Source organism: Hypomesus nipponensis, chromosome 6, assembly GCF_054491055.1.
Source record: "Hypomesus nipponensis isolate SF chromosome 6, ASM5449105v1, whole genome shotgun sequence".
Taxonomy (NCBI): domain Eukaryota; kingdom Metazoa; phylum Chordata; class Actinopteri; order Osmeriformes; family Osmeridae; genus Hypomesus; species Hypomesus nipponensis.
The window spans coordinates 4,202,477-4,222,722 of NC_140366.1; the positions used below are offsets into that span (position 1 = coordinate 4,202,477).

At 40.9% G+C, this 20,246-nt stretch overlaps 1 protein-coding gene across 1 annotated transcript; it reads left to right on the forward strand.

The window, feature by feature from the left end:
• Nucleotides 1–535: 535 nt before the first annotated feature.
• Nucleotides 536–18,247, forward strand: LOC146286454 (apolipoprotein B-100-like). Its single transcript, XM_084699380.1, has 26 exons — nucleotides 536–658; nucleotides 975–1,013; nucleotides 1,570–1,682; nucleotides 1,777–1,922; nucleotides 2,067–2,214; nucleotides 2,615–2,767; nucleotides 3,011–3,135; nucleotides 3,229–3,314; nucleotides 3,398–3,848; nucleotides 3,966–4,083; nucleotides 4,200–4,346; nucleotides 4,523–4,734; nucleotides 4,843–5,059; nucleotides 5,165–5,344; nucleotides 5,468–5,671; nucleotides 5,760–5,927; nucleotides 6,031–6,236; nucleotides 6,366–6,551; nucleotides 6,637–6,767; nucleotides 7,591–7,792; nucleotides 7,908–8,080; nucleotides 8,192–8,367; nucleotides 8,439–8,554; nucleotides 11,402–11,778; nucleotides 11,963–16,647; nucleotides 16,868–18,247. Exons 1-26 carry the CDS (start codon nucleotides 604–606, stop codon nucleotides 17,945–17,947), a joined length of 9,894 nt encoding a protein of 3,297 aa, XP_084555506.1. The 5' UTR covers nucleotides 536–603; the 3' UTR covers nucleotides 17,948–18,247.
• The last annotated feature ends 1,999 nt before the right edge of the window (nucleotides 18,248–20,246 follow it).

Genomic DNA, 20,246 nt, shown 5'->3' on the forward strand with positions numbered 1-20,246 from the left:
ATTAGTCTTGTTGGCCACTAAAAAGTATAGTGGCTTACACTTTGTTAGTCTATTCAATAAGATTTTGTACCTCAGTATTTATTATACTATATATTATATTATTTTGTATATATCACAATAACGTGTTAATTAAAGGATATAATTAAAATGCAGTATAGAAGATGTTGAAAATGTAATAGTTACTAATTATTAATAATAATAATAATTCTCAGTTGTAAACAAACCAGAAAACGTTCTGTCAATAATATACAATAAACACCAGAGACAAATAAGACAAAATATTGATTGTGATCTGATTTTGACTGGTATTCGCAACATGACAAAGGGAATCATGAGTTTGAAACAAATGCTAATCTAATGCAATCGCAGTCCAACCCAGTGCTGACTGACAAGTCTTATAAGGGTTTGTGAAATGGCGTACCTTTGGCCTGCCACAAGGACTGTCTGAACTTTGGAATTAGTTTAACACATTTGCAACTCTGATTAGTCTCACAAAATGAGATGTGGGAACTATAAAAAGGCTAAATTCATTACAAGGACTCAGTCTTCGCTGAGTGTAGACTCCCTTTCTCCAAAGGCTTTCAGAGTTATATCCAACCCATCATGGGGGATACTAAGCTCTGTCTTTTGCTGCTGCTAAGTACCTATGCCTTGGCCCGTAAGTATCACTCAACTTAAACTAAATTGACACTTTTGTGACTATTAATTATGTTTGTATGGAGCTAAGTTTAACATACTTTATTTGAATATTAATGTTATTTATTCATGTATTGGATATCAAATATTTGTATCTGTTAATAAATGACAATAATTTAAGAGCTCACAGATATTAATTTATCCCGTTTTTATGATGGTTGATGTTCTGGACAATGGTCTTCATATCAGACACAATCAATTAATGGCATTAATCGAAACTACCAACAGCCTTTGTATTTGTATCTTCTTTTAACTGTTCATGATCCTATCATTTACAGAGCAAGTAGATTCCGAAGGGCGCTCTCCAACATGTCTTGGTAAGTGTTTAAAACTAAACTTTAATTTGAATTGTGAAGCAAGATACATAAAGAAATAAACAAAATGTCAATATATATATTTTTTTACTTAGTACAGTACAACTTAAAGTAACTAGTAATAAGTAAAACACTCCGAATGTTTATAGTTGAACATACAGTAAAGTAATAGTAAGTAAAAAAACAATATCTGCTAAATTAATCAAATGAACATTTAAAAAAGGAGAAACAGAAAGTCATCATCTAGGGACCTATTTTAATTGTTTCAGTGACCAAAATGTGTACAAAATAACTTAACAGTTACACAGACACTGGCAAAATTCACCTACTGAACTTGTGCCACTCTAAGCTGAAAAGTTTACCTTTGAACCCTTACCGAGAATACTATTTCATATCAGTTTGTCAAGTTCTCTGAGTCAACACTATCCTGTTTATGATGTAATAATGCTATATCAGAGTCCAGAGCTACTTATCTAGGAGATAAGATGTCTTCGGACTGACCTGAACTTAATGATATTTATTATAATTACATAATGTCTCATTCATTTGAACCTTTTAGTGGCCAAGAGGTTCCAAAACTTCAGGAGATATGTGTATAACTACGAAGCTGAGACCCATAATGGTGTGCAAGGGGCAACCAGCCTCAAGAATGGCCCAAAAGTGTACTGTAAAGTAAGTGTCATGTCAGAGAAATATTAACTTACTCCTCACAAAAACGTTCTCCCAACATAGAATAGCCTGACCAATCCCTATCTCCATTTTACAGGTTGAGATTGATGTTGTCCAGACCTGCAACTTCATTGTGCGTACCTCAGAGTGCTCTTTAAGTGAGGTAGCAGCTGTAGACTCTGTGGGTTCTCCTGTGTATGAGCCTTCCGCCAATGCTGAGAGCTTCCAGTTTGCCATGGAAAAGTATGTCATTATATAACTTTGTCCTAAAAGCTCTCGAATCAGTTCCCTGTACTTCAGTGTGATTCAGTCAGACAATGTGTGTTAAAAACATTAGTAGAACCACACAATTAATTACACCAAGTTTGCTTCTTCTTTTTTTACCAGGAACCCACTGAAGGTCATGGTTGAGGGAGAGACAGGTGTGAAACTTTTCCCAGAGGATAATGAGCCAACCACCATCCTCAACATCAAGAGGGGAATTGTTTCTGCTCTTCTCGTGCCTTCATTGAAAGTAGAGAAAAACATGAAAATGGTACAAGTTTTTTTGTTTTAAATCTCTAAACCCTTTATTCCTGAAATATGTGTCATCAAGGTTGTTTGTGATGCAGATTAAATCAATAATAACAGGTTAGATAATACAGAGATAAGAAGCCCCAATCTGGGGTGATAAATGCTGCACCAAACATTGTGTTCTTAAAGTGACTGTCCTTATTGCCAGGTCAAAGTTCATAAAAACAACTTTATCTTTAGGTGTGGATTCACATGTTGTGTCAATTGGGAATTTCCAGCTTAGTATCACAGCCTTATTAAGATAATCAGCAAATCAAACTGTAAACAGTTAATCACATTCTTGTAAATCTTTTTTTTCCTGGAACTGAATCATATGTGGTCTGATGTTCTCATTTTTAATTGTAACCCTTTACCTTTTTCAGGCCACACTGCATGGAGTCTGTGACACTGATAACACTGTCAATGCCAGGGAAAATATTGTCACCGACCTCACCCTCACCAGGGATCTGTCCAGATGTGACCATTTTACTGCCCAGAAAGACCACACCAGCCCTCTGGCCCTAATCTCTGGCATGGTAGGTGTCTACATTATGACCTTCAAACTGTATAATACACGATACCAAGACAATAATTAGTTTGTGTGAAAAGAACACCATAAACTCAACTAAACTCAACATTTGAGTTGAGTTTATGATGAGTTGAATTTCTCCACTAATCCTAACCTAATGTATATATAATAATGTGTATATATAATAATGTAATAATGTATCTAATGTATGTGTAATACCTATTAAAATTCACTATTTCCCTCTCAACAGCACTTCCCTCTGTCCAAACTAATCAGCAGCACTCAGACTTGCAACTACCAGTTTTCCAATGAGGAAAGTCATATACTTTCAGGAGCCTGCACTGAGAAGCACATCTTCCTTCCTTTCTCTCACCAGTAAGTTTAGAAAAAGCAGTACCCAGAGTTTTCCAGAATACTTTAAATGGCCAGTTTGTCATTTCTTTTATGTAACTTATTTTCTGATTACAGGAATGAGTATGGAGTTTCAACCGCGGTGAAGCAGATTCTGACTCTGGTGGAGTCTGAGAATATCAACGACAGGGTCTTTGACCCAAGTAAGTAGCCAAGACTAATTTTAAAAAATTGTAGCAGACTGCTGATATCAGTTGATAAATAATGTTCTATTTCTTCTCTAAAGTTGAGGCCAACCTCAAATTCCTGCCCATGGAGACTGTTGAAGAAAAGAACCTTGTCCAGACTAAGGATAGCATTATTGCCACCATGGGTGAGCTCACCTCCCTGTCCCAGACAGACCAGGGTCACCAGCGTGCCAGCACTTTCCAGAAACTCGTAATGCAGCTCCGTGGGTTGAAGGCTGAGGTTATGAGCGATGCCGTGGTTCACATGATGGATGTGTCTGGTGCCCTGACCTGGCAAGCGCTGGCCCAGTGCGGCACCCCAGAGTGCAGCAGTACCATGCTCCAGATCCTGAGGACCTTTGATGTTGACGCCTTGGAGGTCGATGCTGCCGTATATGCTTTGGGCCTGATGCCTAATCCATCCCGTCTTCTTGTCAAGGACATGCTGGCAATGGCTCAGTACAAGCAGAGCAAGCCCATCATGTATGCTCTTAGCAATGTCGTCAGAAAGTAAGTAAATGTTTTTACATTCAGAGTTTTCCTCTCAGAAGCTTAATATGAAAACAACATCAAAATTACATTTTCATGTTTTCAAGTGTTCATTACTGTTCTCTCCTGTGTTGCCAGGCTCTACCAGGCCGAGGGCAAGGTCACCCCAGAGATCATTGCTGTGTCTGAGTTCATGGCCTCAATTCTGGGCAGTGACTGTGCAGGTGAAAAGGAGATGACTTTCTTGACCCTGAGGGTATGAGACCTCTTTCTACATCCTTAATTTTTGCGTTCCATATTGTCGCAATACACAAACCTCCAAGATCTTGTTTCTTTGCTGACTGTGAATGTGTTATTTTTCAATGTGTCCAGGTTGTTGGTAACATGGGAGAGGCCATGGAGGCTGCAGATGCCAGTGTAAAGACTACCCTAGTAAAGTGCATGAGACAGCCTGCCACAACCCTGTCTGTCCAGCTGGCAGCCATCCAGGCCTTTAGACGCATGTCTGTGACTAACGAGGTCAGCTACATGCATTTGCACTTTCCTTTAGAGATACCTGTACAAACTGTATTTATGTAAACAACACTGATGCTCCAAAGTCTGGAATACTGGGTAAAACACATAAACTAACATCACAACGGCTATACGACACATTTGGGACTTCAATGGTCAATAGACTTTCTTGTCTTCTTTAGGTGCGCTCGAACCTCCAGAGGGTCAGCCAGTATGCCAAGGGAGCTGTGCAGAAGCGCCTAGCCGCCTACCTCATTCTGATGAGAGCACCTGAGGAGAGTGACCTAGAACTGGTAAAGAAGGTGCTGACCCAGGATCAGAACATGCAGGTCAAGGCCTTTGTGGCCTCCCACATCTACAACATAATTTCCTCTAAGGACCCAGAAACCCAAAAGTAAGGACAGTATTCCCACTTGAACCGATTTACTGTAAAATTAAGCTACATGAGTCACACAATCCTAATATTTTAACCTAATTGTCCATGATTTGCCTTCTTCCTCAGGATGGGAAAGAAGATTTTGGATGTCATGGGAGAAAATGATGTGACTACTGATTTTGACTACACGAAATCCCGCAACTACAAGATGGAGACTGGTGCCAATTACATGCAAACTGACATGAGGGGCAACATGGTATTTGATCCAACCAGCCAATTGCCTAGAGAAGTCATGCTTGAGATGACACTGAATGCCTTTGGCTATTCAATGGATATGTGGGAGGTATGTTTAAATATAAATCCAGAAGTCCATGATAGAAAGGTCCCTTCTTAGTTTTATTCACTATCATATCCCCCGACATTCATAAATCATTTAATTTGTTTAAAGGTTGGCATGGAGGGAAAAGGCTTTGAACCAACCATTGAGGCTCTGTTTGGAAAGAATGGGTTCTTCCCAGACACGTTGTCCAAGACCATGTACTGGGCTGAAGATAAAATGCCAAACAAGATCAATGAGGTTTTACAGAAATGGATTGAGCCTTTGATGAGTGAGAAGCTGAAGAGACAGGTGAGACTTGACTAAACATATATTTTGTGTTTACCTGCAACAATAATTGCATTTGAGTTGCTTTGTAACACTTTATCATTAGCTGTGCCACTGTTATAATCATGAACTAAACCTTCATTTTAGGTCCCTGAGAACATTGTGAGAGAAATTGTCCGTAACTTTAACAAGCTAGCCAAGGAGCTGCAGACTCAGGAGTCCCCTGAGGCCACAGCTTACCTGAGGATTATGGGAGCTGAGCTTGGCTACATCAAGGGCACCGATCTGAAGGGCATCGTCTATTCAGCAATGATGTATGCCGAAATCCTTTTCAAGATCATCCCCACAAAGGTACATCTCATTCTGGGATGAACACTTGTCTTAGTTTCTTCCTATCAAGATGATTGATGTTCCTCATAACATGGATTTTCTTTTCCAGACCTTGCAACAACTGATGTCAAGCACTGATAATGAACTTTTCGCCCATTACATCTTCATGGACAACAGTTTTAGCCTGCCAACTGCTGCTGGATTGCCTCTGAAGTTCGCTCTGTCTGGGACTTTTGTAAATGGAGCCAAAGGGGGACTGCACATTGCACCAAACATGGTATATAGCCCACTCGTTGTTGTACATTCCTCCATTAAAAGCATAGAATGTATTTGAAGTAATTTCATCATGAACTTTTAATCTTTACTTCTTCTTACAACAGCAGGAAGTATCCTTCCTGCCCTCTCTGGGGGTGGAGTTTGTGACACAGATGGGAGTACACATGCCTGAATTTGTTGTCTCCGCCATTGAGATGCACACAAACATGTACCACGAGAGTGCTTTTCATGCCAAGATCACCATGGAACAAAATCAGGTCAAGCTGACCATGCCTGCCCCTCAGGGAACTACACAGCTCTTCAGAGTTAGGTAAAGAAACATTGGAACTTTAAACGCAAATACATATGTGTAATTATTCATAATTTAATATTTGGGAAAATTACCAAAGGCACCACTGTGTATAGTTAATTTTGTATCCTCTGCACTTCCTATTAATAGCAACAGAGTTCTGACAGTGACCACTGGTCATGTTTCCCTGGTCCCTCCCATGGAGGACTACTCCAGGACTAATGTTGTCAACTGCAGTCCTCTCTTCTCTGGAGTTAAGTACTGCACCACAGCCCGTTACTCCATAGCTGGTGTCAACGCTGCTGCTCCCTACTTCCCACTTAATGGAGAGACTAAGTAAGTAATTTCAGTAAAGACAGAAATGTTTTGGATATGTGTAGTGCTTGATTATACTTTAACACTGTATCACCTGTCTCTGTAGGTTTGCTGTGGACATCCAGCCCACTGGAGAGGTGACTGAATACACAGCCACCTTTTCCTATGAGCTCCTCAGTGAGGGAAAAGATGGACACCAGAAGGTTGATTCTCTGAAGATGATTATGAAAGCAGAAGGTATGAGCATTTCCACACCAAGGGCATAACCATGGTTTAGGCATTGGGGGGGGGGGTCCAAATGAATACCCTTCCCCGTAATTTGTTGTTGTTAAGTGGATTGCCTACTATATTTATATATGAAAATGTGCACATTTAAAACATTGTTTCGAGGACTACATTGACCATTTGAATTCACATCTAAAGGAATAGTGTAATTTCTCAGAGACAGTGACTGCCTGCATTGTGACCACATGCAATTTTATCAGAAAAACAGCGACTAATGCTTTTATGAGGCTACTCGTTTTATTTGCTTATACATTTAGCTTGGTATCAAGTTACTTACTGTAACTGTAAAACAGCGTATGCTTGGCTGCTGGTGCAGTTTTCTCCGCTTTTTAGGTAACCTCAAATCCTCCATTACTCTACCTCCTCTCCAACAAGTTAACTAATGTTACTTTCTTTGCGCTCAACTGACAAAAAAAAAAGTATTAGTTAACCATGACAATGCAGAACGAAGAAATACAATTAGGAGGGGGGATTTACAAACTTTTGTTTTTCTTAACAAACGGAAATAAATTGAAAATAAATAAGACAGAACAAGAGACTGATCCGTTGACAGTGTTCATGAAAGGAGAACGTATATTTAACATATTTTCTGCTGTATATTGGGGGGGACAGATAGGTATTTTCTCAATATCAGCCGGGACACGACCCCCCCAAAGAATGCGTGGTCACGCCCTTGTTCCATACATACTCCAATCAATTCCCCCTTGATTCCCTTTTATTTTGACATCCTTTTGTGTAAAATGAGCAGCTTCTCAATCACTCTTCCTGCTTTTAGGTTCCGAACCCACTGAGGCCACAGCCACAATAAAGTACAACAGGAACAAGAACGTCTTCACCACCAATGTCCATATTCCTGACTATGATGTGGAGGCTGGAGTCAGGGTGGGCCTCACTGACAGCAGCACCAAGGGCAAGTCCATCACCATCGAAATCTCCAACAAGAACATTCCCCAGCTGTCTCTGATTGGTCGCGCCAAGTAAGTTAAAATGGGCACACATTCAGAGGAAACATTTTTTATTGGCCCAATTTTTTCTATCCTTGAATACATTTAGTTCTGTATCTTTGTTTCATTGAAAATGTCTTTCCTACAGGCTTGAGGCCATGACTAATGGGATGCTCCAGGTGCAACTGGTGGTGCCTTCACTTCAGACAGATGCAGCTGTCACTGCCACACTGAGGAATGTAGAAGGACTCACTCTGGAGATTAAGAGTGACGTCAAACTCCCAGAGACCTCCTCTGTGCAGGGAGTCGTCTTCAAATATGGTACACCAACATTTCATTAAACAACTTTTTGGGAGAAAGCCTAGTTTATGTCCATTCTAAGGTTGTCATTATGAAGTGACGTGTTCAACGTTTGACAAAACCCATTTTTAGGAGAGGACCAGGTTCAGGTACAGCTGATGTCTGACATGAACTCTGAAATCCATAAGCTCTTACCTTACACTGAAGACATCCAGAAGTGGCTCATACTGCTTTCAGAGGACATCATGGACCATAAGGTGGCCAAGACTGACATGAAACTGCGTCACATTTACTCAAAGGCTCTTGAGGTAACCTTTGTCCATTTTTCAGCTTTCTCATTTTCATGAGAAGGAGACTTACAAGATTGTCAAATTTACAGGCAAGCAGCATGTGGTTGGACAAGATCACAACTGATGTCCCTGTCTTTGAGACATTTAAGAACAACATGCCAAATATAGTAATGCCCTCCATGCCTGAGAAGCTGTTCCTGAAATCGTAAGTATAAATGAATAAGTTCAAGTCTTTTATTGTCAGTTGCACAGAACAACAGACTGGGCACTGCAAATTCTTAGGACAAGACAATGCAAAGCAACCTGGCATAACATAACATATAAGTACACGGAACATAGATTACATCTATGATAAGCTAAAATATAGTAAACCTCCTAATATACAAATAATATACAATATTCAATACAGTATACTAAACCTTTAAATACACATAATACACATACTAACCTATACTAACCTTATAAACCTATAATAACCTAAGACAAGTTAAGTACAATAGTGCAGTATTGCTGATAGTGCAACCAGTAGCTGAAAAAACCTATACTAACCTTATAAACCTATGCTAACCTAAGACAGTAAAATAATCCTTGCAAAGTGACAACCTAATATCCAGAAGTGTCTGTTGGTCTTACTGAATGAGCGACAATGTAACATGGACAAAACAAATTAGGAACACTAATTTAACAAACAAAATGCTAGGTACTTGCGGAGCTCTCGTCAGTGCGGCCATCCTGCAGGCACACCAGAAATATATAAGCTTTAGAAACAAAATGTATTAAAGCATGCAATATAGACACACACCTGAAGTGAATATTTAAAATGTAATTTGCAACATAAGTCAAAAACGTTCATCTGTGTCACTCAAAGAAAGAATCCAAGAATTAAGTAATTAAAGAATAACACCAGCCAACTTAAAATATCATGGGACCAAGCAGCAAAGCCACCTATTGGGTTTCAACCTTTTCTTCTTATTGGGTGTGCTTGCCTTTGGCAAGGATCAATCTATATTCTCTCTCATATATATTTAATGGGTGTGCTTGTGTCAGCAAAGCACACACTATGTTATCTCACATATGTAATTATAATTTCTTAAAATTACAAAATGTAGTTATAAAATGTAAGTAAAACAACGGACTAATCTGCAACCAACGCAACCCTCTCTTGTTATTATCATTGGGGGCCAAGCAGCAAAGATACAAAGCCAACTATTGTGTTTCTACCTTTTTATATTAATATTATTATTATGCATCTTCTTCCGCCATAGGAGTCTTTGGAAACCCCTAGCACCGTATGGTTAAACGTTGTGACATTTTGCACACTCTTTGGGGACAGACCCCTTCTCATTTTCACCAAGTTTCATGTTTCCCATTGGAGTACTCTAGCGCCACCAATAGGTATAATTTGGAGGTGCGTTTACACACGTAAAGTTGGAACTGTACGTCCGATTTTCAAAAAGGAGATGATCTTCAGAACAAGCCTCAAATGAATCATCAACAGATTTTAGATTTTTTAAACCATTTGTTTGGTACAACCAACCGATCAGAATCAGTAGTAAAGCAACCAAACATGAAGTTGGGTCATATCTTTGAGAAATCAACTCCAAACTTTGTACCAGCGGTCCGTTCTTTGTATGTCGCTTATTACATCCGAGATCGAAATGACACATCCAAGATGACATCATCTTGCTAATCAGGATTTGGCTAATTAGGTTATTTGAACACCCCTGTTGTTTATGATTAGTATAGCTGGATTGACTTGTCTGGGATAATTGTGCGTTCATGAATTTGTTTAAAAGCAACAGAGCCAAACAGAGCAAGAGCTTGCTCGAAGGTCACTCCGAATTTGAAGATTTAATCAGAGCGCCAGGGAACACCTTAAAGTCTGCAAAATCCAGGAGAGAGGGCTGGCAAAATGTAGCAGATAAATTTAATGTATAGTGACCGTGTTAGATGTTTATTACAGTAGTTCGCTTATTACAGTAGGCTAGGCCAATATGTTTTTGTATTTTCTTATTTTCATAATTACTTTGTTTATCATATTTAATGTCATATAATTTTCGATTTGATGTGGTTCCAACAAATTAATGATGTAAATGACACCCTCATGAGAAAACCGACATCTCTCAAAAGGTATAGTAGCCTATCGCACTGTGCTCAAGGATCTGTCTATCACACAATGCGCGATTAATTCGGGTTCATGTTAAATTCTGCCAATTATTCTTGCACCTTCCGTAACAGGTTGTTGTCATAAAAACGGACAAGACATGGCTGTGACAGACTTACTGTATCACTTCTGCTTATAAAGCCGCAATCAAATCTTGTTTACATAAAATAAGCCTACTACCGAGCAGGTTTCTGCTAAAGGACTTGTTGCTATGACAGTAAGTCCAGAATGAGCGTTGAAGAACCAAACTATCCAATATCATCATGACAAATTCTCAATAATCAAATCCAGCTAACTGAGTTAGCAACGTACGAAGGACGGGCCCCTGGACTCTGAACCCTCTTCTGAGGATGTCTGAACAATTTGGTGTCATGTGACCACTGGGAAGGGCTGCAGGAAGCAAAAATGCATTTTGGCCAATAACTGTTGATTTGTTTTCCTTATTTAAGTGATTCCTTTGTCTCGTGATATGTTGGGAGATCCCACGTCTGACGCATGTTAACCAGCTGAATTGATGCGGCCGCCATTTTGAATTCATTAAATAATTTGTCCAATCTTCACCAAATCTGGCACATATTATCTTCAGATCAAGCCTCACAAAAGATTTCACATGGATTTTTGATTTTCTAAACCATTTCTCCTTTACAGTCTATCAAAATCGGCAGCTTAGCCGTTAAACAGGAAGTTGGGTCGTATCTCAGAAAATCTTTGATGGATTCACATAAAACGTTCTATATGTACTCAGGAGGATGTCAAAAATGTTTTGGCGGTCATTTGACCTGTTTGGCCCCTCGTTGCGGCTTGCAGCTATATTTATATATTTTGAATTTGTTATCAAAATAATGGATTTTTACTTTTAGACTAAACTTTCTGTCATTCATTCACCAGTGAGAGCACATTCAGATACCAGTTCAACAAGGACCGTGTCATCAGCATCATCATCCCCATACCTCTTGGAGGAAAGTCATCTGAGGAACTCAGGATCCCAGCCCTGCTGACCACACCACACCTGGCAGTGCCCCAGATGGGTCTAGACCTTCCCTCTAAGGAGATCCAGGTCCCCACCTTCTCCATCCCATCCAACTATGATCTTACTGTGCCACTAATGGGAATGGTGGAAGTATCTGCTAAGGTCAACAGCAACTATTACAACTGGGAAGCCATGATCTCAGCTGGCAACAACAGTGTTGAGGATCCAAGCTACATGGTCCAGTACAAAGTGATGGCTGACAGTCCCATCGAGCTGCTCTCCTACACAACTGAAGGTAACTTCCTCTCTCATAAATGTAGCAATGAGGTAATCTTCATATTATTTGACATTCAATTTAAGGTCAAGAATTTAGCTCAAGTGCCTGGCATTAAACTGAAAGGACATTTCATGCATCAGCTCTGAGGTCTGCTCTAGAGGACATTTATGAGGTTTAATTTGACTTGTGCATGTTATTACAGGAACTGCGCTGATTACTGACATCCCAGAGGACACAATGAAGGCCATTGTTAATGCTTCCCTTAGCCACATGCTTATTGACACAAGTTTTGGGATCATGGAGAGTGTCAGTGTTTCAGACAAAGTTAAAGCAACAGGCAACTACAAGATCCAGGCATTTAGCCCCCTGGGATTGCAGACATCCCTGGACATCACCTCCCAGTGTTCCCTGGCCTCTGACATTTTCATTGGTGATGCCAACATGGATGGAAGTCTGACCGTGGGATCCCTGACTGCCAGTACCACCTACTCCCAGTCATTCTCTGTTGAGCCAATGAAGAAAGAAGCAAGAGCTGAGTCTACATTGAGGGTGGATGCTCCAATGCTAGAATTTGTCAATAAGATCAAGGCCGGATATGCTGATGAGCAGCTTCTCATCGAGTCCAACACCAACATGAACAACGACCCAATCAAGCACACCACCAAGTTCAGCATTGGTTACAAGGAAGCTCAGCTCACTATCCAGTCTGACTCTGTGACCAAGGCTGATGAAAGAATGCTCCGTAGCCAGGTCGACTTCACTGCAACCAGAAACGAGGCCAGCATAAGGATGGAGAACCAGGCAGATGATACCGAGAATCGTATATATTCCTTGGTCTCCGCATCCCTGAATCCGTCAAGCCTTGAGATTAATGGGGATTCCTCTATTAATGTATTTGCTAGCCGTGCCTCCCACAAAGCCACATTGACCCTGAATAAGGACAGCCTGGCCACCAGCTGCACCACAACTGCACAGAGTAGCCCAGTGACCTTCGAGAACATTATTCATGGTGGATTTGACACCACTGGGGCCAGTATGAGCATCAACACTAAGGGCACCATCCAAGAGAACACAGCTGAGTTAAGTGTGGAGGGGAAAGTCAGCACCTCTGAGCTATACATGAACAGCATGTACAAAGGTAACCTATTTGATGCCAACACCAGAAATAGAGTAAATCTCAGAATGAATGAAGATGGTTTGACCATCTCTAACAGCCTGGTAGCCTCTCTGCAGGACATGAAAACTGACAACAAACACTCCATGACTCTTACTCTTGGATCTCTGGCTGTCCGCTCCAAAACTGATAACTTCCTTAGTGACGGTAATTCCTACAAGCATGACATTACCATTGACATTGAACGTTTCACTGCCTCTGTGGTTGTAAACAATGACCTGAAGATTATGGATGTTCACTTTGTCAATGAAGCCGAGTTCAAGGCAGAGCCTTACAATATGGACCTGACTGGCAGTGTAAAGGGCACCTACTCAGAAGATGAGCTGAAGCACACCTACGAGATCAGCTTTGCTGATATGACATCCACTGCTAAGTGCAACACCAACGGAAAACTCATGGGATCACAGATGTCTCATAACACAGACATGGAACTTTCTGGTTTGACCATGAAGTTCAACAGCTTGGCAAACTTCAACTCTCCGTCTCTTCGTCTGGATAGCACTATCCACACTGTTGCTGAACCCTTCACTCTGAATGTTGATGCAATCTTCAACTCAAATTCTGAGCTGAATTTCTACGGAAAGCAGACTGGTGAAGTGTACAGCAAGTTCCTCCTGAAGGCAGAGCCCCTGTCTTTCTCCCACTCCCATGAATGCAGAGCCTCAACTACCCACGAGCTGGAAAGTGGCACTTCTATTGAGACAAATATGGACAACAAGTTCAACAGCTTGATAACCACTAAAGAGCAAAGTGTCACATTGAAGTCTACATCCAAACTGAACAAACATGCATTTGACCAGGAATTTACGGCCTACAACAACCTTGAGAAGATGGGAGTTGAAATGACTGGAACTGTCTCCACCACTGTGTTGAGCAAAGCTAGTGAGAACCAGGACTACTCCATCTCCGGATTTGTAAAGTATGACAAGAACAGTGACAGCCATCTCCTCCAGATCCCTTTCATTGAGCATCTGCCAGCAGTCATTGAGCAAGTGAAGGCTACAATTATGGGAGTTATGGACAATAGCATTGAGCTACTGAAGGACATTGACACAAAGTATGAAATCGGGGACAACCTTCGAGAGAAAGTAAATGAACTCAAACAAGTCATTGCCACTTTTGACATTAATTTGTTCATTCAAGACTTGAAACACTTCATGAACTCCATGGTAAATCACATGACTGGTCTGATGTCTAAGCTTCCCCATGAAGAATTCAAAAATATGATCAAATCAGTTAAGGACACCATTTCCGACTTCTTCGTGGAATTTAATATACCAAATACCAAACTTGAGGAGATTCTGTCCAACTATGAGGTTGACAAGATGGTTGAGAGTGTTATGGATGAAGCAGTGGAAATAATGAAGCACCTCCAGCTCAGGGAACACATTCAGTCAGCAATTGCTGCTCTCAAGTCTATTGACATCCAACCATTCCTAAACAAAGTCATGACACCAGTGGAGGAGTTTGTGAATCAACTAAGCACATTTGACTTCAAGCACATGTTCGAAGACATGAATGTCTATTTTTCACGATTGGTCCAGAAGATCAAATCTTTTGATTATCAAACATTCACTGAGGAGCTCAAAGAAAAAATCACTGACATGAGCAAGATTCCTTGTTTTGGAAAACTTCATGGTGAGTTCAGACTCATCTCACCTGATTACAGCCTCAGAACAACTGCTGAGCTGCAGAACTCTACCACTGCCTCTGAGTCTCCAGAGCTCACTGTCAACCTCAACTCTCAGGCCACATCTACCTTTGACCTCATTGCCTACACTCTGGATGCCACTGCACATGTTGTACGCAGAACAAGTCAGTTTTCTCTCTCTGAGACCATCAAAGTCGTGCACACCTCTTTCTCCTTTGACCACGAGGGAACAGTGGGTTTCTATGGTACTTCTGCAGAGGCATCCTCCAAGACCACTGCCAAGGCTACGACCGAGCCATACAAAGCTGAACTTGTCAACAGTGCGATCTTTACAACAGGGAATAGAGTCTCAGCCACACTGGAGACTGCCTACAACCATGAGGTGAACATGCCCCTTCTTGAAATCTTGAGTGAAACTTCTCACACCCAGAAGACTTTTGCCTTCCTGGAGAATGGGGTCATCACTCTGACCCTAGGTCATGAAGGCAGGGGTAAATTTGTCATCCAGGAGTATGGAGATGAGGGAACCCAGAAGAGTGACATGGTGATAACTATTAATTTCCATGACATCAAACTGACCTTCACTGGAGAAACAAACACAAATCATGTTCAGATGAAGCAAAATGTTCAGGCTGAGTTCTGCATTTACGGTCAAATCAACATTGAGGCATCTGCTGAGACAAAAACACCCTTCATCACAAGCAGTGTTGCTGAGCTGAAAGGAGAGGCTAAGGCACAGGATATGAAAATTGAGATAACTGCTTCCCACAACACTGAGCTGGTAGGCAATGTTGAGGGAACTATCTCCAACTCACTCACTGCATTGATCACACCGTATGAGCTCATGTTTGACATCAAGAACAAGGAAAATACCAAGGTGAAACTACCTTTCAAGCTGTCTGGAAAGATTGATCTTCAGAATGACTTTGCCGTTACCCTCAATTCTGGAGTGCAGCAGTGCAGCTGGGTGGGTCGTGCTCGATTCAATCAGTACAAGTACTCCCATTACTTCACGATGGACAATGGTGAAAAGGAAATTCACATCTTTGCACAGATTAATGGAGAAGCCAACCTTGATGTGTTGAAGGAGCCCATCACCATTCCTGAAATTTCTGTGCCATTCTTCAGTGTGAAGACATCCGCAGTTAAGGACTACTCTCTGTGGGAGGACACCGGCCTGAGCATGCTCTTGACAACAACTCAGCAGACCTTTGACATGGAGTCCAAAATTGTTTACAAAAAGAACCCTGATATGTTAACCATTGACCTTGACTTGCAGCCTGTTGTCAGTGCCATCAATAAGAATACCAGAATGCTGAACAAAAACATAAACATTGGTAGGGATAATGTTGTCGCCTTACTCACAATCTCCTTGGATCAAGCAAAGGCAGAATATGAGAAATACAATATTGAGCTGCCAAAAACCCTCACAGTTCCAGCATACAAAGTTCCAGTGATGAATATTGAGTTGTCTTCTTTCACCATCCCTCTGCCTGACGCCAGTCTCATCACCATGCCGGCTCTGCATGTTCCATCTGCCCTCAGCAAGCTGACTCTTCCAAAAATCACTTTGCCCAAAATGCAGAGGAGCATCAAGATCCCTGTCATGGGTGACCTGACATATGAGTTCTCCATGAAGACACCTGTGGTCACGCTTAAAACTGATGCTAGTATCATCAATCAGCATGAAATCGTAGTCAAACTTGATGCCACCTCCACCTCTGACTTTAAGGTCTTGACAGGCAAGATTGAGGGTACCAGCACTTTAAACAGAGATAACGGAGTGAAACTGTCATCTGTCCTGTCTGTGAAGCACATGATCATTGACAGCAATCATGACAGCACCATCATCTTCAGCAATGAGGCTGTGGATGCTTCTATCACCAATTCAGCTAAGGTTGGCATGTCCACCCTGATGATCGAAGCCAACCAGGAATTGTTCGCAAATGCACAAGATGGGCTCATTGTATCTCTGTCCAGTCCATCTTCTGGTCTCCTTGGACTCCAGTTGTTGACAAAGCGCCCAGCTCAAGTGAAAGCAAGGCTCTACAGCCGCTATCCGGTAAGACCTATATATATTTTGTGTAAGAAATGTTGTTGTATGTTCGCAGGTAGCATCTAAATAGGGTCTAGTTTGGTTTACAATTTTATTATTAAGTAATTGACAGAATTGGGCTGACTTAAAGCACACGTTACCACACCCTGACAGAATACTTTAGAAAAATATCTGACATAATTTTTGTAACATTTTCCTGAAACATAATTCTTTCTCTTTCATGTAGTCTGATCCAACAAATGATGTGGATATCATGTCCATCAAGATGTCTGTGGTCGACTCAGCTATGCTTAACATTCAGACAACCTGGAATATGGAGGTTCCCAATGAGATGATGTTGGGACTGAAAGAGAACATACCAACCATTGTGTCCACAGTTACTCTGCAGGATATTGTGACCAATCCCATTGGTAAAGCATATAATGAAATCACCAGGCTAGCCAGCAATCTTGAGGGTCCACTTGAGCAGATTAAGGAAGAAGGCAGAGTAATGTTCAAGAGGGCTGCTGACCATTTTGAAGCTTTAGGTCTTGCTGACTTGACCGAAAAGGTCTCAGAGAGCATGATCTATGTCCTCAGAAAGTATGAGGAGAAGATTCAGATTCTTCTCAATGCTGTCATTGAGTTCCTGAAGGAAACACAGTTCCAACTTCCTGGATTTGAAGACAAACTGTCTGGGCTTGAAGTCTACCGGAAATTCACTAGCTTCATTACTGAAGTAACCGAAGAGGCTATCACAAAGGTTCCAGAATTTGTTGCTGCCCGCAGCGAAACTTTTCATAAATTTATTACAAATATCCAAATTCCCATTCCTGATTTCAGAAAGGAAGGATTTGTGTCCACCATCACATTTGAAGAACTCCAACGTATTCTCATTGACATTGTTCAGACAATCAGGAATATAACACTGGAGGACATTGTGGAAATTGTGAATAAATCAAATCGTTTTTGTATTCAGAAACTGGAGGGGCTCAATTGGATGAGCGACATTTATACTGATTTTGTCAACTCTCGTGGATTGTCTTTCATTAACACCCAGGCTGAAAACTTTAGGAACATGGCTGAGGCCTACTTCAGTGATATCCATACCAATGTCCAGCTTATTTTTGCCGACATGTCTATTGAGCAGCTGAAAGCTGACATCCAGTCATGGATTGGCTCAATGGTCAAGCGCTTGAATGCTTTCCACAACATGGTTATAGAGTTCCTTAAAGAGATATCCAAGCATGCAGAGTCGTACGTAAGAGTATATGATAGAAGGATAGAAATTGACATTCCTATTCCATTTTCTGACCAGGCAGATTGAACCAGTAACCTGTAACCAATGCTATTCAGTCAAAGAATGTTTTTAAATCTAACTTTAGTAAGTCTGAAACAGCTAGACATGGAAAACAGCTAAACCTACATTGTTGTCATTCTGTATGCAACAGTCCTAGTTATTCAGGCAAAGGTGTTCCCATGTTTTTCCCCGCATTGTTTTGTAAATTGCTTATTTTGTTTAATATTAATTATTCAGATATCTACCACCTCAGCTGATATTAACATGTTCCCCTTGTGTCTGTATTTAAAAACCTAAACACATAAATAAAGACCATTTGGAATGCAAGTTTAATTGTTCAAACTCCTTCTACACACTTTAGTGTTACAGTCATTCTCTTTAAATCAGCAAAAGTGGAAATTAAGGTTCCACATGAAATGTAATATTTGAATTACCTTTGTGAGGGTGCTGTATTTATGGAACATAAAAAATCTATGTCTGCTCAGCCTGCTTTAAAATGCGCTTACTAAGTGTTCAACAACAGAGAATATCATCAAGTAAGATTATACAGCATACACGTAAGCCTCACTGCAACACAGAAATTAAGACATTTTCAAAATTAATTGTTACTCACTGCAAAACTTTCTTTACTTGATCAAATGTATGTACTCTACAGAAACAGTATTTTGTTTATGGACAGAATAGAGAAAACACCCTTTACAAGTTTAACATTGTGTCATTTTCATCTCTCAAGCTAAATACAGAGCAGGCTAAAGTGTCCCTCCACTTAAAAACGTTCCACAGTCTATAGCATGACATCAGCTATAAACAAAGTAATTCATGACAACAGAAAGCAAAGCCATTCTTGGTTGCTGACTTTCTGTTGGCAGAGCGTAAGCACATCCTTTGATGGAGATAAAAGGTAGGCATCTATGAATGGGTACCAAAGCACAACAGAACATGACAGGATATTTCACATTTAATGTCTATTTTAATAGTTCTCACAACGTGTATGCACAGACTCTCAGTGGCGGCTGCTGGTCTTTCAAAGAGGGGAAGCTCATTTTCGGCCAACATCCTAAAAATGTTTTATTTGGCTAGTTCACTGGGTAGTTCACCGCTACAACAAGCCCTACTGAATGAATGAATGAATGAACGAACGATCTAACAAAATAATACTAATCTCGAAGGAGGAAATGTGGAAATTAGGTTAAAGGTGACATGACATGGTGTTTTTGGATGCTTTTATATAGGCCTTAGTGGTCCCCTAATACTGTATCTGAAGTTTCTTTCCCGAAATTCAGCCATGGTGCAGAATTATAGCCACTACAAGTAGTCCCACAATCAGCTTTCCTCAGAACTCGCTGTTTCTGTGTCTGTAACTTTAAATGCTAATGAGGAGGAGAGGGGCGGCAACATGCGCTAATGTTTACAACGGATGTATCGCAATGGCTCGTAGCCCCCGTTGCTGTAAGATGGCTCGAATTTAGCCATTCTCATCTGATCACCCTGGTTTGCAGAGGTGCACACTCAGTCATTTCAATGTGGAGAAAGGCGGATATCGCGACCCATAACACCAACAGCAGAACGGTTATCCAAATAACAAAGAAGTGTACAACACTGGCGTTACCGCGTTTGTATTCACACACACACTTGATGCCATCTACCTTTACATTAGCGACAGCAACTCAGCTGGCTCGTAGCCCCGTTGCTGTAAAATGCTTCGAATTTGCCCATTCTCATCTGATCACCCCGGTTTGCAGAGGTGCACACTCATAATAATTTCAATGAGGTGAAAGGCGGATATCGCGCACGCCATAACACCAACAGCATAACGGTTATCCAAATAACAAAGAAGTGTACAACACTGGCGTTACAGCGTTTGTATTCACACACACACTTGATGCCATTTATCTTTACGTTAGCAACAGTAACTCAGCTGTTAGCTGCAGAGCTAATGTTACAGCCACATTCTAAAGGTAGCAAGCTAGGTAACCGTAAAGCAACAAAACGATATAGCTTTAGTTAACTTACTTGTCCAAGGTTTGTAGCTTGACTAAGGAGATTTAGTAATGATCCAGAGGTGGAGGGCCATTTTTGTGTTGGCTGAAGTTGAGGAAACAGTAGTGGCTGAAATGTTTGGCGCAGACATGCAAAACTTTGGGAAGTTGTGTCGGCGCATTTCCAGCGAAAATAAAATTGAGATATTGGTTGCGCAGAGGCTCGGATGAAGGAATAAAATAAAAATGTGTGCTTGCATTTGTACATCCAAGCACTGAGCAACTGTTGTGCTTCTTTTGTTTGCTCGCCATGATGTCTCTCCAGGAAAAACCGATATCGCACTTGC